Source organism: Oreochromis aureus, linkage group 12, assembly GCF_013358895.1.
Source record: "Oreochromis aureus strain Israel breed Guangdong linkage group 12, ZZ_aureus, whole genome shotgun sequence".
NCBI lineage: Eukaryota > Metazoa > Chordata > Actinopteri > Cichliformes > Cichlidae > Oreochromis > Oreochromis aureus.
Window position 1 is genome coordinate 7,426,019 of NC_052953.1, and position 26,961 is coordinate 7,452,979.

General features: G+C 38.7%; 1 protein-coding gene across 1 annotated transcript; it reads left to right on the forward strand.

Moving 5' to 3' along the window:
- The first annotated feature begins 56 nt into the window (after nt 1-56).
- susd2 (sushi domain containing 2) lies at nt 57-22,602 on the forward strand. The gene is made up of 14 exons (XM_031746851.2): nt 57-411; nt 542-740; nt 1,084-1,232; nt 1,542-1,893; nt 2,628-2,829; nt 3,303-3,388; nt 3,487-3,755; nt 4,391-4,534; nt 5,344-5,496; nt 5,979-6,230; nt 6,942-7,220; nt 7,627-7,803; nt 15,323-15,419; nt 21,659-22,602. The coding sequence occupies exons 1-14, from the start codon at nt 345-347 to the stop codon at nt 21,708-21,710; spliced, it is 2,478 nt and encodes an 825-aa protein (XP_031602711.2). The 5' UTR covers nt 57-344; the 3' UTR covers nt 21,711-22,602.
- Nucleotides 22,603-26,961: the final 4,359 nt, after the last annotated feature.

Here is a 26,961-nt window from a genome sequence, read left to right on the forward strand (position 1 = left end):
CGCGAGTTTATGCGTGGATAAACCCATATGTTAGTGGACTGAACCAAGCACGAGTTAACGGTTAAAGTTGTAACTTTAAATAGCTGAAAATGAAATTAGATACGTGACAGTGCGAGTGTTGGGAAGAGTATATACAATTTGTTGGTTTCCTGAAGGAAAAATAAATAAAAACGTCAGGGGCTCCGTATTAGCGTCTGTTAATCAGTACCTCGTGATTTAGAACTGTTACTAAAGTCGAATACTTAATTTTGTTTGCTTCCTCAAATGACCTTTGGCAGACTTTCAGCGAAAGATGGTGTAACACAGGCAGGAGCGTGAACGTTATTTTGTTCTCCAAGCTAAAGATGAGGGGAAACTTTAAGATATTTTGTCTCAGTGGGCTTCTTATTATTTTCTCATCTAACACAGCTGGTAAGTCATTTTCAGAGGTTTTCAGTAGACAATTAATCAGAAAATACACGCACCCTGTAATGGAATGCGGCCGATATTGATATTTATTTTGAGGTATGAAGTGCAAATATTTGTTGTTATTATTCATTAGGTCAAACTTGCAGGGGACGCTGTGGAGATGTACTGGAGAAGTGCTCCTGCCATGCCACCTGTATGTCTTTGATGAGCTGCTGTGCAGACTACAGTCAGTCCTGTTTCCAGGTGATGCCTCATTCCAGCTCCATGCTGGGCGGAAAAGCGCTCAGGATCCTCGGATTGGACCTTCATCCCCATGGGCAGCTTCTCTGCAGGTGTGTTTTTGTAGTATCAGAATGTAATCCTCAATTTTAAGGTCAGAGATATTTTATTAGGATTTAGATGGCAGTGTGGGTAATTAACCAGATCCCAGCAAACTGATGGGAAATGTGGGGCGGGAAGTACTTTACCTGTGCTGAAAGGTGGTCTAAGATGTTAACATAGCTTACTAAACTGTGAAGGTGAAAGGTTTGGCGTTGATGTTTATACACTCAGCATGAACGGAAGCTAAGGTTTGTAGACAGATTTCACTAGTCTCTTTATATTTGTGTTTTCCATTTTAACCACACAGTTCTTGTTACTAATAAATTGTGGGGGTTCTTTTGGGGTTTTTTGCAGGTTTAAAGGTGAAATTTTACGTGATGGATTTGTTGATGCTGAGGGCCGTGCATACTGTATTTCTCCTCTGTTGTATGAGACGGGTTGGATACCATTTGATGTCTCAACAGATGGCATTAAGTTTGACAGATCTGCACAGTATTTCTCAGGTAAGCTGCTGAAATATAAAGCTGTTGATGTCCTGTCTCTAAACTGATCAATATCTAAACCTTTTTGGGTATTAACTGTCTATTAAGTTGATTTAGAAACTATAGAAAATATTTTAAGTGCTATTTAAAGAGGACTTTATTGCAGATACAGTATTTTAATTCCCACTTCCCCAACTAGATATTGGCCAGTGTGAAAAAATTAAATAATATAGACCCATTTTGCAATTATTCATACTGCTTCCAATACATCATTAAAACTGTTGCTACAACTTGTGAATTACAATTACATTTGTTGTGTTTAACTATCAGTCCATCCAAGTAAAGCAGATCCTGATTATAAAGTTACCCTGGTGAATGCAACACAGTGGCAATACTACGGCACGCCGAATGTAGCAGGACGACTTGAGTTTACTTGGAATAGTTTTTTGATCAGCGCAGAGAAGGTCAACATTGAGCTGTGGGGTTACAGAGAGTTTAAAGCAAAAGAAGAGACAAATGCATCAGCCTTTTTAGAGGCCGAGCTGCGCTATCTGTATTCTCTTGGAAGAAATCTGACCAACACTGGTGCCTTCAGCTTCATCCCTGAGCCCAAAGAGGACTACTCTGACTGGGAGTTGGGCAATATCCGCATTACTGCGAGTTCTAACTTGGAAGGAGCAAGGTATCTATAATACATATCAGGCATTGAACATGTCATATTTAAACTTTATTTTGTCCCATATTTGTAAAATCTTGCTATAATGCTAACAATTTTGTATCCTTTTCGTAGTTGTTAAAATTCTAGGAATAAGGTGAAAAAATGTGAACTGGAACTATTATGCTAATTTCAAGTTCTGTATTGTTATACTTGCATGACTCCCAGGTCAAAATAACCTTTGTTGTTATACTGGCCATCATTTGTCATGACAGCTCCTCAGTCTTTAAGGCCATCTTAAGGCTTTCTTCTGATTGGCAGCCCCTCACAGGCAAAAGTTTTGAGCAGCAAGCGGGAGTGGCTTCTGTGCTTACAACCAAAGCTCTGTGACTGAAATGGAGAAAAACATACAAACTTACGCTGACCTCAGTGTTCAAAACTGTGGCCATATTTATTATTAGCATCCACCACTGGGACAGTGTATTTATGAACATGGATAACAATAAGAGGTTCATCTTAAACGTATAGTTTTATATCAGTCAGATATCAGAAAGAGGTTATTTGGATTTAATCTGATCATAAAATGTGCCTGGCTTTAAAAACTTAGATTTAAGGTGACTGTCTTTGTAATAACCAAAGTTTTTATTTAAGGTTTGACATTTGGATTGATTGTAAACGTTCTATACAACCCTTCATCATTGCAAATGTCTGCTAGCATCTGAAACACGATGATCTACTACTGTTTTCTGTTTATAACACAGAGATGTACAAGGCCTCTGGAGTGGAGGCCACGTGTTGGCCTGGCACCTGGAGCAGGCTTTCAGAGAAAACTCTGAAGCCTGGGCACACAATAAGTGTCTGAAATGGGATGTCCTGGAGGAAAACCTGCCAAACTTCCTGAATGAACTCATCGACTGTCCTTGCACACTGGCTCAGGCCCGAGCAGATACAGGCAGGTTTCATGTGAGTACATGTACCTCAGCGAATCCTCAAATAATATCTGTACAGATAGTGTGTCACATGGTCAGATACAGTAGAACATAAGACTCCTGTACTGGATTGCCTTTCTTCAGTTGTTCTAGACTGAAGTCTACATACCCTTACCCTTAGTAAAAGTATATTTACATCATGTCCTTAGGGATTAATAAAGGATTGTGATTCTGATTTACAGCTTAAAAAATCCCAACTAAGAACCTTTATTGTTCTGAACTGTTTTTAAAAGGAAGCTGTTTTTTTACTATTCTCAGGGTTAGGGTTAGTAAGGCTAATAAGGATGGAAATAAAAAAGATAGCAGGGGAGGATTTTGGATTTTGTTCTCCTCAGTCATTTTGAAAATATTGCCTCTGTAGTGGACTGCGAGGGTAACATTGTCAAGACCTGTTAAAGATTTACACCGGTCATTGTTATTTGTTTTCCATCCATTTTGGCATTTCAGACTGATTATAGTTGTGACATTGAGAGGGGGAGTGTGTGCACTTACCATCCAGGTTGTGTCCACTGTGTCCGAGCAATTCATGCCAGGTAGGCGTGGCATAGTCAAGAAAAAATCAAATTTTTAAAAATGTAAAATTGAAATATGCTTTTCCTTTTTATTGTGATTTTTGTTTTATTATTTATAGTCCTATCCATGGATCAGGGCAGCAGTGCTGCTATGACAGCACAGGTGCTCTGGTGCTGACTGGAGACTCAGTTGGTGGAAGCACCCCAGACAGGGCTCACGACTGGGGCTCGCCACCCTACGTTAAACCCCCACGGGTGCCGGGGTATTCCCACTGGCTTTATGATGTCATGAGCTTCTACTACTGCTGCCTGTGGTCGCCACACTGCCATATATACTTAAAACGTCGACCTTCAAGTGGGTGTCAAAACTACCGACCGCCAAGAGCAGGTGAGACGACTCTTCAGTCAAGTTACATGTATTTGTCAATTTTATAGACCACATTGGATTAAAAAGTGGAATATCAAGACCTGATAAAACCTTTTTTATTTGATTCATATATCAGAATTATTGATTAGTTAATTTTGTTGTTGAACTTCAGTAAGTTTCTATTTGTTCAAGTCAACTATAAAAAATGTGTCTTATACTGCATACTGCATGTATAAATATATGTTATTTGGAAAGTCTCAAATGTGAGAATTTATAATTCTTCAGATAAGTATCTTTAAAAAAAAAAGAAAAGAAAAAAGAAAAGTCAAACATCCTCATTTATTGCTAAAATAAATAGGCCCACACTGAGTGTTTGTTAATCTTTATCCAAATACTTCTGTCTTCCTTGAACCTTATAATATATTCTGCAAACGGTCATTAGAGCAGCAGGTTACACAAGATTGGTTTACAGGTAAAGTAAATAAATGACAGAATATTGCTGGGAGTTAAAATGTGAAAAACTAAAAACTGACTACATCTCACTATTTTTTTAAAAAAACATCGTAACCTGTATATTGATATTAGAAAAGCTCTGCGAGAGATGAGGAATAATTATGTTTGTGGGCATCGCTGCTTTGTTTCTCAATGCCTCGCAGGTGTCGTCCTCGGGGATCCACATTTCATAACGTTCGACGGCCTCAGGTACACTTTCAATGGCAAAGGAGAGTATTACCTTGTGTCTTCACCAGAAAAAGGCCTGAGTGTTCAGGCCAGAACAGAACAGGTGAAACGTAAGAACGGTGAGTCCACGTTTGAGGTGAATGCCCTGTCTGAATCCACTCTTTGATCCCCACGGTGTGCCTCTGGAATTTGCCCACACAGTCTGACCTTAACATCGCGTGATGCATTCTGTCTTGTTTTGCTTGCACTGTTCCTCTTAATTTTTTACACACTGAGAGGAAACAAACTCAGCCCCTAGTTTAAGAGAATGCACTAGTGCTACAAAATGACAGCATTGTTTTTTTACTCAGTGCTTCTTAGAGTCAGATGTGTTGAAGAAGAACAGATGTTAGCTTCACTCGTTAGAATTTTTTGCCAAGTCATTATATAAGAGCCATGGGCCAAGTGACTTGGAAAGCCAGATGCCATTAATAGTCCCCTCATTAGATCAATGAAGACAAACATCTGGATTATTTGAAATGGCGGATACTTAAAGTCAACCTTTATTTCCTTGTTTTTTCCATACATTTATATTATTACAGTGGTTACAAATAAGAGTTAGTAAGAGCCAAAATCTCAGGCCTTCCTGAAACGCACCGTGGTTTTTTTTTTTGTTTTGTTTTTTTCTACTCTTGGCCCTGTCTGATGTCATTGAGAGGGACTGTCCCAAATAGGGTTCTAATATCTTAAGCACGCAGTTCTGACTGTGACCACAGAAACAGAAAAAATTGCTTGTTTCAGGCAGACGATGAATTGAGTGTTTGTACCGAGACCCAGCATAAGATAAACAAGGAGCTGTAAATTATGTTAATAGCATAATAGGTCCCCTTTTATGTTGACTTCAGAGTACATAATGCATATTTAAAATGTAATTATATCCAAAAACAAGGTACTTTGGCCAAAGCCACACGGCTGTCGTCAGTGGCTATGAAACAGGATGCATCAGATGTCATTGAGGTTCGTGTCGCAGGGGCCCATCTTCAGGTGCTGAGGAACCAAAACATCCTAGCTTTCACTGAACAGAGATGGATGGACCTGTATGGTGAGGTGCTTTAGATTCTCCTGACTTGGTTAAAGCTCTGATAAAAATTGTTACACTTTTATTACCCAAAGTTACAGCAAAAGAAGGATCTTAATTATTAACAAAGTAACTTCAATAAACTAAAAACACTGATTTTGGAGGTGATCTTTTGTGACTTCCTGTCATTACTGTGCATTCCTCCAACAGTTTATTCACTGCTTTTTGTTCTCATACTTTTCTCATGCTTGAGATATTTTAAGGATTGCCTGTTATGTGATGCAAAGCCTGCAGACAGTTATTGTTTAGGATGATAAAACACAAGTTTTTTTTTAAATTTAAATCATGTCTTGTGTTGCTTTAACTATAGTGGCATTATTACAGTTCAGTAGTATTGCAAAATGTGACTTATATATATTGTATTTGCTCAGTTTTTTGTTTTATTATTACATTTATTAAACTGGAACCGTTTGTTATAAACTCATGGATGAATCTGTGTTTTCTAGGAGTGTATGTGTTCAGCCCCAGTCCTGGGAATGTGACTGTAGTCTTTTCCTCCGGTGTTGGCGTGGAGGTTTGTCTGTATGAAGGAACCATGGCAGTGACCGTGCTGCTTCCAGAAGAGTTTTACAACCACACCCAGGGTCTCCTTGGCTCGATGAACTCTGACCCATCAGATGATCTGACCATCCAACTCGGAGAAGTCATCTCCTCTGCTGATGCCACGTTGGAAGAAATCTTTACCTTTGGAGCCAGCTGTAAGTGAGAGAGCCTGTTGTTTGTGAAACAGCATAAAATCAATCACATTGAGCAAACGCTGACAACCAGTTATCAATCGAAAACACTAAATATGCTTATGAATCATTTTGTTTTTGCGAGCTCTTTTGTGTGTTTACAAAGGCAAAAGGTCATGGGGAATTTAAAGATCTGCTAATAATCCTCACATCAAATGTGTTTTTTCGGCGTTTTAATAAAAGGACTACATATTTGGCTCAATTTCTGATAAATGTTTTGTGAGTGCACAGAAGGAGAAGATGCATGTTTTAAGTTAGCCTTAATAGATTTTAGAGAGTGAGCAAGTGAAACCACATAATTTGGTGCTTTTTAATTGTTATGCTACAGATTCTTAAATACTAGTGAACAGCTGACATGCAGTTAACATTTTAACTGATTTCTTTTGCTGTTTTAACTGAAACAGACACTCAAAACAAAACGACAGCTTGTATTTGACTCAGCTCTGGGGTTTTTCTTGCTTACATATTGTGTGCTTCTAATTCTTTACTTTTCATACCACATTCTAGAAAATAATTAGTTTCATCCAAGGTTTAAAAGTAGTTGTTTTTTTGGTCCCTACATGTAACAGACTGTTAAGTCCTAACCTAAAATGACAGTGTGTAGTAATTTCACAAATATACTTGTATGGTTTTTGTTTTTTAACCAATGAAAATATTGTGTGTTTCTGTCTATAGGGAACATTTCAAAGAATTCCTCCCTTTTCACATATGATTCAGAGCACCTTTTGGATATGTATAATATCCCACCGAGCCATGACCCCACTTTTGTTCCAGCTTTTTCTCTACCCGAGAGCCTTGATGACCCTTTGGTGGCAGAAATGTTGACGATGTGTTATGGAGAAGGGGCACAATTTTGTAAATATGATACCCTGACGACTCGGGACCTCACAGTGGGAAATGCCACACTGAAGGCCTACCAGAAACACCAAGCCCTACTGCACGCCCTGAAACCAGGTACCACAGCAAATAAGAGGAAGCCTATTCATGTGTATTCTTTTTGTCAACAGGAAAACAGAAAATGGTGGCATATTTATCTCTACTTTTTTTTTACGATAGTTCTATGGGGCATAATAATTTTTTTTTTTTACAAGTGCTTACATGTTTATTCTTACTGTTTCATTTTAAATAAAACTGAGTATGTGAAGAACACTGAACACCGGTGTTGTTACATAGAAAGGATTATACATCGCATAATGCCAAAAGAAAACCTAATAAGAGAAAATATTCATTTTGAAAAATTTTTATAGTCATACGTCTGAAAATAAACCCCCCAAAATACATATATACATATTTTAAACCTTTTCTTTAGTACTTGGCAGATCACAGTGAAATGATAGTTTACTGTGTTATTCTTCCTTAGTGGTGTCTTGTGGCTGGCTTCCCACACCAAGGAATGGGAGGAAGAATGGGACTGATTACCTGGAGGGCAGCACTCTAAGCTTCGCCTGCAACAAAGGCTACATAATGTATGGATCTGCAGAGCGCACCTGTCTGGGTGATGGGACCTGGACAGGAGATCAGCCCTCCTGTATTACAGGTACGCTCTAAAAGTAAAGCCATAATAAACAAGAAGCTCTCTGAGAACACAAATCTCTGCCGAGGCAGGGCACTCTGTGGGCAGTATTCACCTTTAGTCAAATTGAAATTGTTTAAATTTCTTGTTTTCATGCACACTTTAAGAAGTTTATAATTTAAAAAAAAATTCTAATTTTTATGGATTGTTAACATGACCCCACTCTACACCCCTGCAAAGTTTTATCAGATATCATGCAAAACTTTTTGAGCTGTCATGTTTACAAACCGATGAATGACATGCACACACACACATGCGCTCGCACACTACTAAAAACATATCCTTCTTGGCGGAGGTGATGAATAGCTTTTTGTGTTAGGTAAAATGAGCTCAGCAGCAATAATATGAACACATATGGTCCAGTACTATATAACTATTGCAGACATTATTAATGAAAATCTCTCTACCAAATGATTCATGAGCCGTTTTTTTTTTTTTTTTTTTTTTTTAAAGACAAACAAGTCTGTTGATGATCTGAACAGAATCACGTGCATTTGATCAATTTTTTTTATGTCTTTAAAGATGGGAGATGGTGGATATTTCAAAACAGTTCCCATTGGCTACAGAGTTAAGTGCCACATGTCTGAAAAACATTTAGAAACAAAAGAAGTCCCACTTTCTTTGTGATAGATTCCATATCTCAAACTCTTTGTAACTCTCTGCCAGCTGAGTCTTGTAGCATGATGTATACTGTCATTGGCACTGAAGTATAATATAATTTAGACTGGGGGGAAAATTGTGAAAGCTGTAATTTCTCTGTCAGTTTAAACTTACGTGTTTCATGCTCCACAATTGGCAGCAGCCTCCTCTTGAAATTGAGATGACTGGTGAATCTCTTTCTTGTAATGCAGTCTTTGGACAGCAAAGATTACATAGACTTGGCTCGTGGTTGCTCATGCAGACCTTCAGTAACAAAGCTATAAACTTCTGAACCTGAACGGGCTCGGCTTTGTGTCTGTGAATTAGAACCACCTGGAACCATCTAATGCTTTCATTCATCACCTCATCTAACAACTCAAAATGAGTATTGTAGTTTTAAGCTGATGCCATCAGGTGGCAGTATTTCCAATTGAATACTCTTAGTGTGGTCGGTACCAGTTCTCCCAGTATGTCAAGATACTTACAGCATCAGAGTTCATTTTGCAGTGTGAAAACCAGAATGTTTTTTTTCTGGTAACTTTAACCCAGTTTTTATTTTCTATGCTCTGAAAAAAGCCTCACACATATGCACAGCCAAGCTGCTTCCAATCAAAATAATTTTAATAACTTTTATTTTCTTTTTGTTTTGCCTTTTTCGACTCTACTGACGTGACAAATGTGTGAGCAACAGTTTATCTCGCAATGTTATATTCACGCAGTACGCCCCGTGTATTTGCATCCTGCGTGTAATGTATGTACTTTCTAAAGTACGCAGTATATTCTGTGTAAGATCAGTCGCAGTGTTTATGGAAGTAAAAAGAAAGTGAGCTGGAATGCAGGCCCAGTATAATGTGTTTGTGACAGAGCGGGTTAATGCCTCATTTTGTGGAAATAAATGGTTGGTTTTAAGAAAACAACTGGTAATGACATAGTAATTCTTTGTATTGCAGTTAAATTAAGATTTGATGAAATGGTGCATCTGAGAAGTGATGAAGCAGAGAATCGAAAGCACTTAACTTCTGATCCACCTCTGCTTTCGTCCTTTCGTGGCTTCACTCCTGCCCTCCATCCTTTCCTCGTTATAACCACAAACACAGACTTCCTCTTGATAGTGATCGGGGATAAATGAGCTTCACTGAAAAGATTTGGAGTCCCTTGTAACAAACAGCTTGGTACAGCTGGATACAATTGATCCAAACTCAATTATTAGCATATTGGTTTCATAACGTGGTTATCTAGAGCAGAACTGTTTAGAAATGTTTGTTAAGCCTGGTGATATCTCTTTGTTTTTCTCTACATCTGTTATTTTGCTTTCTTTTCATAGTGATCTCCTTTCTGACTTTTGCTAAGGTTTCGTCTAAATTATTATTACATTATGCATAATTGGAAAATACCATGCATAACTCTTTTCTGACTACTTGAACTTGTGCGACTGTGATGGATGACTCTCCTCCAGTGTGTCAAAAACTCAACTTGAATTTTATTTGGGAGAAGAAGAAGCACTTTTGGGCCTTCAATTGTCACAATTAGGATTCGTGGTGAGCAAAGATTGTGAGCGAAGAGTACAGTAGCGCTACTGACCCCTGGGGAGCGAAGTCATGCTGCGAAAGCTTACAAATGTTGGAAGAAATGACGAGAATTCTCCAGGTCAGGCTCCTGACCTGATGGGCTGCCTGTGGCCTTAGACACTGTGAACTTTTCCACTACTGAAAAACTGCTGGGTCATTGCAGGAGACCGGTGATGTTCATCAACACTAATGTCAGGTTAGTTTGAAACAGGCTTTATACTTAGTTGAGGTTTTGGACACATTCCTGCTATATGTCTCATCTCTTTATGGGCGCAGAGTGCTCATAAAGGCCGCATGGTTTTATTTGTTTTTATGGTGCGAGATGTGGAAATTGTTGATTGTAGCTTGTGCTGTCTCTCTGACAGATAGGTGCACAAATAAACAGTCATATTCTGTGAGTTAGTGCTTTAAATGTGACCATTCTACACGGGTGTGCACACATACACACACAAAGGTGGGCCTTTTTAGCTATGTGACAATGATTATATTTGCTGTGGCACTCTCATTACACAAATCAGAGCTAACAACTGCAAACATGACCTGAGGTTCGGAATGGCAGGTGTTGCATGAGCTGTTACCTCCGCCATTTGAATGTGACCTCTAACCAAGTAAATATACTAAATACAGACAGAGCTGGAGACGCCCTGGTGGATCTCGCCTCCTCCCCTTAAATGAATCACCGCAGCACGATGTGTAGGCTGAACAGTTGCAGAAATGGAGTCACAGCTGAGATGAAAAGGCTGTGCCGCTGAACAACAAATGTGACCACATCCAGTTTGACTTCTTCTCTGAGTCACTTTAATGAGTTGCTGCTGAAATGTTGCCTGCTATCAGCAGAGGTGACAGTAAGTCCTTTCCATCAAAAGTGGATCTCTGTATGAATTTTCCCATCACTAAAATCCCCAGCTATTTGAGATGGATGCTGTACTTGTCGGCGTGCTTTTTTAGCCATTTTAGATTTTAGGTAGTGGTGGTGCAGTGTGCTGTGAGGATAATGTTAATATCTTCTGCTGGAAAGATGGGAGTGTTGGAGAAGTGAAGGTGGAGTTTGGACTGAAAGTCCTCTGAGTGCTTTTGATCTCACGACTGACAGGGCTGAGAGACTTACAAGGTTATAGAGCTTACTAGCATTGCTGTGCCTTGTCACGGTCTTCTGAAAAACAATACCCCTGGTTGAGTATCAAATGCATACCAATAACAGGTTTGGCCCACCTTAATGGCCTTATAATATTAATACAGTTTCTAGCGTAGAGGGGAAGAAAGTGATTAAAGGGAAGGTGACAGCTGCCAGAAGGGGATCGAGCAATTTTCATAGGGAGTAGTGACGTGGGTTGCAAGACAAAGCCTCACTCAATTTTCTCGCTGTGGTTCTCTCTTAGATTCCCCTGAGATAGAGCAGCTGAGCATTGAGAGAGAGGCAAAAGTGGTTGGTAAATTCAGGTTGCGTAGGAGAATGAGAATTGAAATGCCAACCAGGGGCAGCTCGAGACCTTAAAACCAGGCATGTTGCTCACATTTTAGTGTTTTGCTTGTGGCCATTTCTGTCACTGAAAGTCTGTGCTTGATAAATTCCACTTAGCAGGCTTTTTCACCTCTGTCATATTTTAATTTTGAGTTCAAGTTACATTTAATTCAAATTAATTCAACATTTAATTCAAAAATTAATACAAGAATGTGAAGTCAGCAGTGTTGAATGTTGTTGCAAGATTAGGAAACATTTGACATGTGTTGTTTCACACTGTGCTGAGCAAGATTAGAAGAATTGCAGCAAGTACTTCATATTCACACTGCATTTTTCTAACTGTGAGTATCATAGACAGTAGAAAAGATGGACATATACTATTGCATTACCCACTGGTTTGAAAGTCCTGTTACAAAGCCACAGTTTGATTATTTTCACCTTAGCCATCTTGATATATAGAAACCAGATGTGATGAGTGCGGGGTGGATCTGACTATGAAACGTCACAGTTATTGATTTGTGACTGGAAAGTGGTGAGTCCACCAGCATGAACAGATAAGCCTCTTATGACTCTTAGAATGACCATAATTTACAAAATTTTCTTATTCTTCTGTTCACATATGTCACAGACATTGTGGCGGATGATCTGCTTCAGCTCATCTAAGAGAGGTTGTATAAAGTGACAAAAAGGTTAGGGTCTGCTGATGCACAGCACTGGTATTTGCCTTTTCCTTAAACAAATAAGATGCATTCAGATGTAACATTAAAATGGCAATTTGCCATCTTCTTTACCTTCCCCAACTAAAGGGCAACATGGCTTTTTTCTGTTGCAGTTTCACAGTTACTTTGGATATTCTACTCTAGCTCTACTATCAGGGTTCTTCCTCAGAATTGACTTTTTTGGGGGGTAATTATGGTACGTGCGTAAGTGCAAGTAAAGGGAAAAAAGTCTGAGTTTTTCTTTTAGACTGCAATGTGTGCTTTCACCTGCTGTTTCTAGTATTTGATGGACAAATAAAATCTCATACTTGAGTTATTGAAACCCTAGTTAACAAAACAGGTTAATAATTATTTTAAAAAACAGTGATTCTTCTTTAGATCTAACGAAAACCTCTTTGGAGGTCGCCATTATGCATGAAACACCCAGACAAAGGAAAACAAAAGAACCATTTCTGTTTTGTTTGTGCATTCAAGGCTTTATTTTCCAAGGAGATTTTGTACCTGATACCAGGGAAAACATTAAAGCAAATCTGATAAGCAGCCAATCTGTATTGTTACTCTGTAGCCACTGATTTGTGCAATCAACATTTACTTCACAATGCTGAGTAGAGACAAAAAATGTTACCTTTTGCCCAAAAATGGGCAAGAAACGAGTACAAATGCAAGAAATTGAGGAGAAGTGGATGTAACATAAATATATTTAAAAAATACTGTGTTAAAACATACACACATGCTGTAGATGTCGATACAACTACAACTGCTGTAATTTTGTGTTCAAAATCTAATTTTTAAATGGCAGATGATTGACAAGCAGCGTTGTTAGCTAGCTCCTACCTTACTTTTTGTAAGTGTGGTGATGCAATGCATTTATTTATTTATTTTTTGTGCAGGGAACCTATAATGACTAAAGTTTAAATAATATACATGTTTCAAATTCTAAGAATATTTGCACCTGTCACAATAAGTCAGGCAGGTTGAGAAGCACACATTAGATGACGACAACAAACGTCTTTGCTATTACCAAGGAGAGAAAAGTCAACAGAATGATTTTGAGATCGTATCAGCGATGACAGAAAAAAAAGGAAAACCCAGAAACTTATCTCATGTTAAGAAAAGCGTTACGCATTAAGAACATAGCTCAAGGGTGTCCGGGTGTGTTAGCGACTAGCAATTTCTTTCAGAGATAAAGACAGAGGAGTGCATTTTAATCAGTCCAAACCATTATGAACTCAGAAATATTCTGAGGTTGAATTGATAATATGTAACATATAATTTCATCTGTTTTCACTGTAGGATAGGTGAAGCAGGTGAGGGATGTGCGCTGCCACCTTGCATGCATAGAAAACACTCTCTGTCAAACCCTGTGATATCTATCATGTGTTTATTTCATCTCAGTGGAAATGTGATGCTTTCAACCCGAGTGCTGTTGCTCACTGTGGGTTTATTATTTGATCAGTGAAGTTTGAGTGGACTAACCAGATTGATGTTAATGGTAAAGATTATAACTATACTGGGAGCTTGTGGAGGACTAGCATTCAGTCGTTGTGCAGAAGTTTGATGCCAGTCCTGCTGCATCCAGATCTGATCCATTCGTATTAACACAGAGTGGTTTAGAAGCTTGTGAAGCCATTTGTAGATTGTCATTGCGCATCTCGGTGTAGTTCTTTATTAGCTTCATTTGTGCCTTGTGTTTTGTTTTTTTTTTTGGTCAACAGCTGAGGTTATTTTTAAGGACCAGCATCACACTTAACATGTGCTCAAATTAAGACTCAAATAGATAGTCGTACAGTTCATCTGGGCTTGCCAATTCCCAAAGGAACATTTTAGATTTTTTAATTTAATCACAGTATTACCTAAACAAGTGTGCACAACTTAGAGGCAAGTTATTTTTTTAACTTTTTAGTTTTGTTTAAGCCTGTTGGTGTGTTTAAAAATTGCTACACTGCCTAATAACTGTTGCTTTCTGGCTAATTGGCCAATCATAATTTTTTAATATTTTATGAATTGGTTTAGATGAGAAAATACCTGCGATTCGTTTTTTATATGAATGGCATACATACCAAAGTGATTTGTTAGAACAAAATGAAACAACAAGAAGCTTTCTAATATGAGCACAGTGTTACCTGTTTAATTTAAGTGAAATTAGATGGCTCTGTAATTTTTAGGCTACTTTAGCACAAAGGAAACTGCAAAATCTGATGATTTTCTTTGGTTCATATTCACTTGAATACTGACCCACCATTGCAATGCCAAAAATCATAGGACAAAGTTTTTTTAATTCTGTACCACTTGGCACTGTCCACTTGGTGCATTTATTCTTGTCTTGTTGTTACAATGGTTACTAACCCCTTCATTCTAGTTATTGTAATAAAATGTTTTGTATATCCAGTTAAATAATAAAGATCAGGGCTTCAGCATTTTAGTGTAATTTCTTGTTGTCATTTTCCTCTGTATACATACTGTCATCAGTTCCCTACTGTAAAAATAAATACACTTTTTCAGTGTTAATATTACCAAAGTCTTTGTAGATTAAGTGCACCTCACATGTCACCACAATGTTGAAGAACCAAACTGTCAAAAAGCAAGTGGGGGACTTTTATATTCGGGGATATTCAGTGTACCAGTTGGATGAATAATAGATTTTTAACACTGTGAACAAAATTTATGTTTGTGTGGGGAAAGAGTACTTTCTTTTTCTTTTTTTTTTCCACCCAAAATCAGCCTGGGCCTGACACTATTTATAGTGCTCACCAGACTTATTTGTCTGGTGAGCACTATAAATAAATCTTATACTACTTAAAAACCATTTATGCCTCTGTGTGTGCTTCCTCGCCCACTCAGCCAGTCCTTGGATATATAAATGTTCACTATATATGTAACAGTTTAGCCAAAAAAGGACTTTAAGTCATTCATCATTTGTCACTGTTTATAAAGTTTCTCTGCTTGTGCTGAGATCTTAAAACAAGCTCACTGTTTTACAAACTCTTGATGTTGTTGATACTCCAAATAATAAAGTTGCGATGGGTGCGTGACTGTTCTGAAGGATAAATAGTTTATGGCAGTGTTTAATACTACATTCTTGTGATTTTTCCCAGACGATAAAGTGGGGTTTGTTCTCGGTGCTGTTGGTTCCATCTTAGCACTCGTCACTGTGGGAATAATAATCAGTCTACACAACAGGAAGCAAAAAAGGTGAGATGCTCATGATTTACTACACATGAAAATCAATATTTTTGTGCTTCTGCCACTAAAAGTAATATAGGACACAAGAAATATAAAAAAGGTAAGTCAGTGTTAGGAGTCACAGTGCTCTTCACAGCAGTTCACATTAGCAGCAGTTCTGCTGCAGGTTGATTTTCTGTTTCTCTTAATTAGATTTTTTTATGAAAAGATGAATTCTCATTTTTTCACTGGATTCTTTTAAGTTTTGGAGTTGAGAGGTACAGTCTTGGTATCCAGCAAGTTTTATTATGTGTTACAACAGTAAGTTTATGTTTATAGTGTGAAAAAAGGTAAAATTACCTCACTAAAAAGTAAGAGTAAATGGAAGAGCGCGTTTCTACTCTACCAGTATTCAGACTTTATTCTGGATGTCTGATTAATTTCCTTTGAAAGTATATGATGACATGTATTGTAGTTCCTGAGTATTACCTTCTATTGTCTCTGAGTTTATTTAGAGTTCTTGATTTCTTTCTTCTTTTTCTGTGTCCAGTCTGTTCTAGTGTCCGTGTTCTGTCTTCAGTGTCATCATGTTTGTTTACCTTCAGTCTCGCTAGTCTGTTATCTCTGTGTTTATTCCTTCCCTGAAGCTAGTTTTGAGTCTGGAATCTGGGTCTCTCTGTCTGTTGGTTTCCTGTCTTATTTTGATAGTCTCTCGTCCTGTGTGCACCGAGTTAAGTTCTGCTTGCCCTGTCTCATTAGTCTGATTTAGTTCACCTTCCTGATTACCTCATGTGTATATTTAAGCCCTTAGTTTCCTTCTGTCCTTGTTGTGATCTCCTTCAAGCTCTGTCCGGTTGCCCTCACACACCCATTCATACAAGCACCTTCTTATCTGTTCTTTTTCTGCTGTCTGTCTATCATTTGCATACATTCATACTCTGATGGATGAGATTAGTATCTTGCCAAAGGATATTTAGTATGCAGACAGGGACTGAACCACCAACCTTCCCATTAGTACTGTAGAAGCAGAGAAGCTGCTACCTGCTGAGCTATAGCTACTTCTCAGGCATGCAGCATGTCCCCTTTTATCACATCACGGGACAAAACAGCTTTCTTGTTTCATAAATGCAATTTAAATTAAAAAGAAAAAACACGCACTGAGACCATAATGTATTTTTTTTTTCTGTCAAGGTTGCACAATAATTGTGTCCACTGTGTTTTACCAACTGAATACTTTAAATTTGCACTTGCAGTAAATTTAATATAGCCTGAGCCTGAGACCCTGCATTCACAAACACCTTGTAGTTGATTGTGCTCTATAGCGTTTTACATTTGTTAAACCATCTAAGTAAATTCTGACTTTCTGTCCAAAGAGAAAGCTTAGTTTGTATACTTATCAGATCCAAGTAATCACAAGCTGACAGCAGAAAGCAGAACTTGGTTCTCAGGACGATAATGCAGAGAAAACGCTGCAGCTGATCAGTAAGATAAAATTACACTAATAGCAGATGACATACAGAATACATGCATGTATGTCTAAAAACTATGGTTATCTCTAATCTTTGTCTCTCTTTCTATGTGAAACAGCAATGCCAAGGTCTCCTCAGGTCAGGCACACTGTGAATTAAGACATAACTATTGCCTTGTTTTTGTTTGGTAGGCCTCCAGCCATAGCCACCCATATATCTTTCACTCAGTCTTTGATGAGATTATATGTTTGAAGTTGGAAGTTCTTGTCATCTTGTGCAAACTGGTACATAGCTAGAGGTCCTCTTTCCCTCTCATTTCCTCCCAAGTCACCTTTTTGCTGTGCTAGCAGAGACATACAGATGCAATGAATCCCACCTGCTTATTTGATATTCAGCATGTCCCAGCCTCCTAAACGTTACTCATAAATTTTCTTTCTGATCTGATCAAACCCATATACCCTGCAGAATCATACTTATGACTGCAGTCCAGAGAAACAAGAGGCTAATAGTAGCGCTTGCTCCTGGGCATATACAAGCAAATTAAAGGCCTGTTTTATGGCCTCGTAGACTTCATTTGGGCTTTCCCCCACCATAACCACGGCAAGGGAGGGGAAAAAAGATGGATGTTGGGAGTCAAGAGCCACCTCCCGCTTCCAGCATCACTTGGGGCAGGGGCTTGATGAAACTACTAGGTTTATAAGTCATGAGGGCAGGCAGCGCGCACACCTGCCCTCTCTTCTTGAAGTCTTGATCATAGGAAGCCAGGTGTAAAAAGATATGATGAGTGTCAAAAGGTCTGCAGATGTGAGTCAGGTGATCTCACACATACAGCATGCTGGTACACATACTGCAATTGGAGACCTAAGGTGCATACACACTAGAAAAAATACAAGTATGCTTTGAAAATTATGCAAACTTAAATTGATTGGTTAGAATGCCTTTTTATTGAAAAATACTGAGTCAAAGTAACTGAGCATGGCTTAATTTATCCATCAGTAGAGAGTTTTCTCACTGCAAGTCTCATCCATGGTGGCCTGTTGTTATAGCCAAGCCATAACACTGTTCTTTACCACACAAACATTAAAAACCACATCACATATCCAGCACGCTCACACTATTAAATTAGTGATTTGAAGTTAAACATTAACAGTTCTATGGGTCTTAGCACTCACCCATGTGGAACTGTCAAAATAGTCAAGTACGTGTTATTAAACAACACTAATTCTCAAAAAAGCCAAAAAAGCACAGAAAAGTTTTAAGTAAATCAAATAGTAAAACTAATAGAAATTAGGTTAAATTTAACATTTAATTTAAGGAAGCAGATTGTTTGTTTTATAGCAAATGCTACTAATAATATAAAGTTTTTCTACATGCAGTAGCCCAAGTGTGTCGAGACACCTTATACATTCCCAGGATGAGTGGGGACACTGATATGCATGAACACGCATGCATGAAAAGTCTCCTACCGACAAGTGCAGACACATCGATTCCTCTTCAACATCAGAAGCATATCAGGATGGAAGTAGCTGGGGTCTTACCGTATTTCAGATCATGTCTGGGTTGCGTGTCTGGAGGAAAGAAGCTGTGAAACTACACAGCTCTGTGTGTGCATGAGTCTATGTGTGTTTGTGTATACAAAGCTAGCAGAGCTCCTGAGCCTCTGTTCCATGTGTCTCAGACCTGCAGGGGTACTTTCCACATCTAGGGTTACTTTGCAGGTTTCAACAGGTTGACTGGCAGCTCACCACAGTAGTAGGAAAGTCATTACACCATATGATGCGAGTCTGTGTTTGTGTGTCTGTGTGTGTACTGTGATGTCTTCTCCACTTTTGCTTTATGACACATCAAAAAGGTAGAGGGGTATTTGTCTGAATGTGGAAAAGGGTTCAGAATAGATTTAAGGATTGATGTGGGAAGCACATTTAGAAAAGGGAGGTAAACCGTCTCAACACCAAATGGTAGGAAATTCTGGTGTGTCTCACTTATGCATCTGAAAATATGACTTGAAAATAGCTCTGAATCTGGGAGGTTTCTTCTCTGCTTCTCATCATGAAATTTTAATCACAATCCAGATGTTGACATATCTAAAAGGACTGTCAGTGTCCCATTTGTTTGAATTTTTAAGGCAGACACACCCTCAGTGCACACATCATTAGGTGCATCTTGCTACTATCTGGTCTTTAAGTCTGACATCATTAGCCGTTTCTGGGTCCAAACGCTTCTTCAGGTCCCAAAGCCAAACGAACACTGCCACATCACTGAGAGTTACAAACTGTATAAATTCTTCTTCTTTAATAAAATGATCAGTGTGGCTGCTCTACCAGGTGTAACAATGAAGTTTAACATCCAGGCATCCATGCAAACAGAATTTATTAAATTTAACAGAGTTAGAAGTTAGCAGGAAGTTAGCTCGCTAGTTTCCACCTCAACATAATATACCATGTTCTGACTGAGAGATTTCTGAAAAATTAAGACGTACAGCTCTGCTATCACTGCCGACATAGATGAAGACAGAAAACTAAACAGTAGTGACGTTTGTAGGGTTACTGAAGTTTGGCTAGCTGGTATATAATGATGTGCTATGTGGTGGCAAGTTACACAGCTATGGTTAGCATAATATAAACACATTAGCACAGTGAAGCTGGAGGATGAATGCTAACTTTTTTCTACTTTTTTCCACTAAAAGTGAACGTGAGGGTTCCCGATGGTTAGGGACAAATGGAATTGCATGGCAGGATGCTGTAAACCAGGGGTCCCCAATCCCAGTCCACAAGGGCCGGTGTCCTTGCAGGTTTTAGATGTGTCCTTGATCCATCACAGCTGATTTAAATGGATAAATTACCTCCTCGACATGTCTTGGAGTTCTCCAGAGGCCTGGGAATGAACTAATCATGTGATTCAGGTGTGTTGACTCAGGGTGAGATCTAAAACCTGCAGGGACACCGTGGACTGGGATTGGGGACCCCTGCTGTAAACGGACCAAACTTCAGTCAGGAGAACAACTGAAATAATCCATCCGCAATGCAAAGTTAGTCACATACTGCTTCATGGGCTGGGCTGTAGTTACATCGTAAGGTTTTAAAAACTGAGCTTTAAAATGAATAGTGGTAATAAAAACCAAGAGAGGCCGACAGTGATTACAGACGTTTTTAGGGACTTGTTCAGATTAAATAGAACAAGATACAAAGCATTAAAACACATTAAAAACACAACAGCCTTAATAAACGCAGAGTAGTTTGGACCCGGATGCAGGGTTCATACATCATCATTAAAGACTGAATTGTGTCAGAACTGCCATATTTTCTGTGGCATAATTAAACAAGGAGTTGAAAACATTTCTTTGAGATTTTGCTATAAATTGACTTCATATTATCACACAGTTGGTGCAGATTTGTCAGCTATGCAAATCTCTTGCTCCAGCACGTCTCAAAGGTTTGACTGAGATCAGTTGACTGTGGAAGTAATTTAAGTTCAGTGAAGTCACTGTCATGTTAAAGAAACCAGTTTGAGATCATTTCAGCTTTGTGACGTGGTACGTATGATGGAAGCAGCCATTACAAATGTGTCCCTGAAGCGAATGGACACAGTCAGGAACAATACTCAGGTAGGCTGTGGCATTTAAAAGATGCTCAGCTGGTACTAAGGGTCCCATTATAATTGCTGTGCAGTGCCTCACAAATCACACCATAAACCAAAGTTTATGTCAAACTGCTGCCGCTAGCTACCAATTTTGAAGGTCATGTACCTCTGGATTTTGGTAACCCCTGCGTTGTGCGACCACAGCAAGTATACTGGGTCCTTAAGTATACCCGTGTGCCATTACACAGCTACTAGTTATTTGAGTTGCTGTCGTCTTTCTGTCAGTTCGGAAGCTCCATCGTTCTGATGCTCGGCTTAAATTTCAGCAGGTCTGCATGACTAAACGCACTAAGTTGCTGCTGAAAAGATATTTGCAGTTTATCACGTGTACCTAACAAAGTGAATGGTGAGTGTATATGTTCTTTTAGAATACAAAAAATTGCTCAGATATTACAGCACAGTTGCTGAAATAACTAACTGATCTAACCCTGAATAACTACCAAAGCATGAATGATGATCTGTGAATAGGACTTAAAGGATGGGTTCCCATTTTATCAGATCTCACTTAAAACAATACTCATCAACTCAACATCCACATGTTTTTAAAAGTAGTTTTAATCTTTCTGTTGTTCAGTAAACAGTTCTTTCGTAATGCCCTTCCAGTCATTGTAGGATCAAATCCAGTCTTTTTAGTACAAGTTTCCTTCTTTTCATCAAGTTCAAATGATCCCCATGAGCCCTAAGGTCAAAAACCACCTAATGCCTTACCACTGTAGTTTATATACTACAGAAGGCATAGTACAGTTTCCTTTCAACATTTATTTCCTTGTTTTGCAAGTTTTATAAAAGCTGCTTCATAAAACACCATCAATAAGAGCAATAAAATGCTTTTATTATGAGCCGAGTTGAAAATAATGCTTGCCCTGATGCAAGGTCACCACACAATTTACTCGCAGTTAGTTTTGATTAAACAAGTGTTCTCTATTAATTCAACTACTCCCATGAAGCTGCAGGAGAAACACTCTGGAGGGCAATGTTTTTTCCCCCCACAGTAACTTTGGAAAGATGACAATGATCATCTTTGAAATAACAACACACCCAAAAGGGATTTGGGATGAAAATGTGTGTTGTTCTTGTTTGTTGGTTGCTTTTCAGGTCTCACTGTTTAATTTTGTTTTAACAGTTTGTTCAGTGACTATTTTCTTTTATCTGTATTTCCAGAGAAAGGAAAGACAAACCAATCCAGATGGTGAACCAACAGCAGACTTGCTAAACTCTCAAAGTCCTTTTGAATTATGGATCAACCATATCAGCAATCGCCACAAATATGTTCAGAGCTGAGCATTTGGAAACCAAACACACACAGTTGCACTACAGAATAGGACGGCGCTCTTCTCTTGACCTGGTGACCTTATCGAGAAAACCTCAGGCATTAGGCTTTCAGTCTGTTGTTTGGCCTCATGTTTTTCTTCTTGTTTAGCTTGGAAAACCTCCAGGTTGTGGTAAATGGTGCATGGGGTGACGATTGAGGGAACTGAAGAAAAGGAAAAATGCCATGATTGTTTTTATATCCCAGTTTTGCATGACTGAACGCCCGATCTTTGCGAGAGAGAGAGAACTGTGTAAATACTACATGGACATATCATCATTACAATCAACACTCCCTTCTCCCGTTCAGTTTAAAATAGGACCAGATGTGTTCAGACTCATGTCAAATGTGAAGTGAACCTGACCAGTTTTGGGTTGAAAAACTTTGAACTCTGTTCAGCCTACGTGTGGGCTCGTAGCCTTCAGTCAAACGAAGGGCTTTGCTGAGTGACTGAGCCAGAGAAATCCACAAATGTTACATAAAGGTCAACTTTTTGCACTCTGTCAACACTTGCTTTCTGAATCTTTGTGTACACGGAAGACGTTTGCCTTCAATGCTCTGTGAATTGTGGTTAATGTTTTTGAAATATGGCCTTTAAACTAAAGTAAACTTTACCATATTTTAACAGTAAACTGAAAATAATGCAAAGAAAGTAGCTTTTTTTAGGGCAAATCCTTTAATGAGTACTTCTCCCACTGGAAATCTTTGAATTACATTATATATCTGTATTTGAAAACAATGATCGAGTATCTATAACTCACATAAAGAATCAATAAATTCTAATGTTGTCCCATGGTTTTCTAGTTGTTTCTCCTTTATATGTGTACACTGCTGTTTAGAGCTCAGAAATAAAAGAATCATCCATATTCACCCCAGCAGCATGCCTCATCGGACAGACCGTCATCTCATGTTACCCCACGGTCTTCTCCTCCACTTTGAACCTGACTTGCTTCTCCTTTTCCAAAACAAAGCCCTTGGGGGGTAAAAGGAAACACAGTGACAGGGTCCCCTGTGGCTGATCTCTGCGAGTGATAGGTGGGGGTCCAGCTGGGGTAGAAGAAGGGTTTTTGTTGAAGGCTAATTGAAATAACCTGGCCTTCTGCACATGGAAGGCTTTGAAGTTTTTGCTGCATGTGAACGCTGTTTCCCGAATAGCAGTTGTGCAATGCTGTATCTATTACTAGCTCCTGCAAACCCTGGCTATTACCGCTCTGTTATCCCTCAAGGACCCTATCATTTTTCACATAAAGTCACATTAATGTTTCCTAAAAGCATAAATAAGTACACATGTTCCAACTTCCTCAGCTTTGTTACCTGGTAACAGGTCCTGATACTCTTACAAAGGTCAAGTAAACCTCCCAGTGTGTCGATGTCTGGGGTCTTTCTGCACTATCAGCTCGGATTTGACTCACTTGCTGTATAATCTCCTAACTGGGTGCAAATTTCCCTCCTTTCATGTGTCAGTCAGTGCTTACAAGAGAGGCAATGGAGCAAGCCTGTTTGCAGAGTCAGATGCTGATTAATTGCGTATGGATGAAAGTAGAGGTTTTTCATCTCAGTGGGGGCCTGTTCTAACCCTCAGTGTTTACACTCGCTTAACATCTCAATAACCCGCCGTAATTAGTTCAATCATATTCAAACACAAGTAAATGCTAATGCACTCTGTGCAAGCTTGTTGCTTTCACGTGGGACTTTTCCCATTTCTCAGATCTGCTCTACATCCCTAGATTATGAGGAAAGACTTCTGAAGTGGCTTTTGGATGAGGCTTTTGTTTTGGGTGTGCTTTTTGTTTCATGTCAACTGCAGCTTTGCAGGTGTGCTTTGTCCCTTAACTTCTAATGCCTCATAGCTGAACAGCACCTTCTGATGTTCTCCTAATTTTAAGGCGTAGGTTGAAATAAAGATTGATTTTGGGATTAAGGTGTTTGCCCAAACACAGAGTTTTGTCACTGGCAACGTGAACACTTTACGTTGAAGAGAAGATTTTGGAAAAGTCGTCTAATCCTAAGATGGATAAAAACAAAAGCTTTGCTTTTTATATTGCAGTTATACTATATTTTTACATTGTCTTTTTACAAACATGACAAAATCCTAAAACCAACAGGCAATTAAAAGACTAATTAAAAATCATCTTACCTTCAGTAATTAACTTGCATCTGTATGTAGCATATTAGCACTAACACAAAAGTTTGAGGTGAATTAGAAAGGGCTGTGATTTTGAAGGAACTATTCTTGTTTTTATGTAATATATGTAATATATTATTTTTATTAAAAGAATATATCAGAAATGTTGTAAATGCCAATACTGTGTAATGTTGTCTGTAGTTTCAGGCCTCTGTGAAGTAGTTGATTCTCAAATCTAAAGTCCCAGTTTTGTTTATCAGTTGTGTGCCGGTGCCTCCCACTTCTATTGCTATTCTGGTTGGAACCAGTTTGTGCTGTTTTATGGAGGGTGTAGAATACACAGTTGTATGAAGTGTTTTTTGGACAGTTTTCCACATGACATAACATCGCTTTTTTGTTTACAACATGAAGAGTATATACAGTATATGACTATATGCTTTCATATAACTATATATAAATATATAATGTTCTGTACAGTGGTGCCCCAAGTGCTCCGATTACCACAGGGACCACTGTTACCTTCACCCTCCACATCTTCTCCAGATCTTCTCTCAGTCCTTGGTATTTCTTGAGCTTTCTTGAGCAAAATAGTACAACATTGTGATATCTTGAGATATCACAATGCTGTACTTGAAAACACAAATGGTGGTTGCTGAAAACAGGCTACTGTGCACCTCTACAACAGGCTGATTGCCTGTGAGCCACAGCTGAACCCAGCATCTTTGTATATCAGACATTTGGCAGTTGGCAGTTACTGATTCAGTTTGCACAGTGAGATTCATTTTTACTTCCACATGAAGGCTTCATGTAAAGAAGCCCAAATGCCATCTTGGGAAAAGTTTTATAGTCAGATGAGACAAAGATTGAGCTTTTTGGTAACAATGACAAGAGATATGTTTGGAGGAGTAAGGTGAAGCCTCCAAACCTAAGATCAGTGTACCAGCTGCCAAGCAACTGTCTTGCTCTGGTGCTGTTTTGCTGCCAGTGGTAGTGATACATTGTGCAAAGGGTATGAAATAATGAAGTATTACCTTGAAATTCTTCAACTTCACCTCAAATCAGAGGCTAGATGGTTGAAATTTGGACACAATTTGGTGTTCTAGCAGGACAATCATCCCAAACACATATCAAAACTGATTTCAGAATGGATAAAACAGGCTAACCATAAGCTTCCCGAATGGCCTTTTGAAACCAGCTGACCCTATTGAAACCCTATTGAAAATTTGTAGATTATGCTTAAAAACAGTGTCTGTGCCAGGAAACCCTTTGTAGATTAGAGAAATTACCCCACAAAAATGAAAACCTGTTCAAAGAAATCATTAAAATCCAGAAATTACCATGAAATTTATGCCCTTGAAGAGTTTAAATGTCTGACCAAAACTACAAGTGGACAAATAAAATAACCTGAACCTAAAACTGAACCTGATTAATAAGTTATTGTCACTATTTATATTAGAAGTTAAAAAACAAAACAAAAAACAAGATATTTCAAAGTCACGCAACATTTTTGAATCAGCACACTGCTGGTGAACAGCTCCAGTGGTGGTCATTGTTAACTTTAGTTATTATGGATGATTTTATACTAAATGCAGTTTCTGATGTAATCCTCCCCATTTATCCAGACTTGACTCTGGCACTAGGAGTATAATGGGCGCTGTGGCTTGGCATTTATGTATGCATATAAGTAACATATATGCATACATAAATGCCAATAATCCATAGCACGGGTGTGGATAGATGAAAAATTGCAAATGTTACAGCATTGCAGCAAAAAAACAAACAAAGGGTAAACATGATGCTCATCAGACATTTTATGCATAAAAGAAACCCATCTTAAAACTATATTTTAATTTTACAAAACCAGATTAGTTTTTTTCATAAAAAATCCCCAATTTAATGCTTCTCATGAGCTAATTTCTTTGTTATTGAACGTTCTGAGTTTTGTTTTCAGCTAATTTAGTTTTGGCTTGATGTTCTTTTCCAATTTCCTCTGATTTGCTTCAGTGCTGTGGGTCTAAAGATTCTTAATAAATATCCACGACGTTAATTTACTGGGATCTTAAGCAATTTTACTATCTTATCAGAGCTGTGACTACTAGAATACCAAGAAGATGGAATCCATAGTGAAGCTGACTAAAATAGCCCAAAGCTGAACCGTTAGCTTTTGTATGGACTCAAAGAGATGAGTCTTCAAACGCAAACTACTCTGGACATTAACACTCAGTATAACTTTATCACTCGTAGACCAGCTGCTATAACCCCCCCACCCCCCAAATCATCTGTCATCAACATCTGAAGCTAAACTTCATCCCCTGTGGCACTATGAGCCACTCAGCAACCAGTGGCCGCTAGGACCCATGGCTCATTTTTCAGTGGAGTCAGTGCTTTTTATAATGGAGCACGTCATTCTCTCAGGCCACAGTAAAGGCAGATACCTCACTTTACTACACCACAGATGAGCGTAGCAGAGCAAAACAGAACCAGTATGCCCGATCCACCCTTACAGATGTTTGTCGTATGCTATGCCCAGCACAGGAAGCCATTAAAGAGCGAATCAATCAACGGGATCTGTGGAAACTGGGGGGGACAAACCTCCATGGAAAGCTTGTGGACGGGCACATTGCCAAGGGAGTGAGATGCACTACGCAGCTTGTACCAAATATAAATTCATTGCAGGCTCTTGGAAACATGTGTTTTATAAATACGAGAGCTGGGTGGAAGCGATTTCCTGATTTTTGAGGGATTCAAATGCAAAGCGGTGGAAGGCATCAACAAAAGAAAAGTGCGAGGAGAAAATAAATAAAGAATTGTTGGTGTTCACTTTCTATTTGCCCAGAGGGGAAAAAATTTCAAAGCTTATTCTCTTGCTAAGAAATCATTTTGGCGCTGATAATCCTCAAACAACATCCTGCTCCGATTTCTCTACTGAAAGAAATAGCAACCATTTTCAAAATAAACTTTTATGCTCAGATGTATTGTTCTCATGAATAAAGATGTGCGCCCTGGTATTTCTTCATGGTGTGCAAAGAT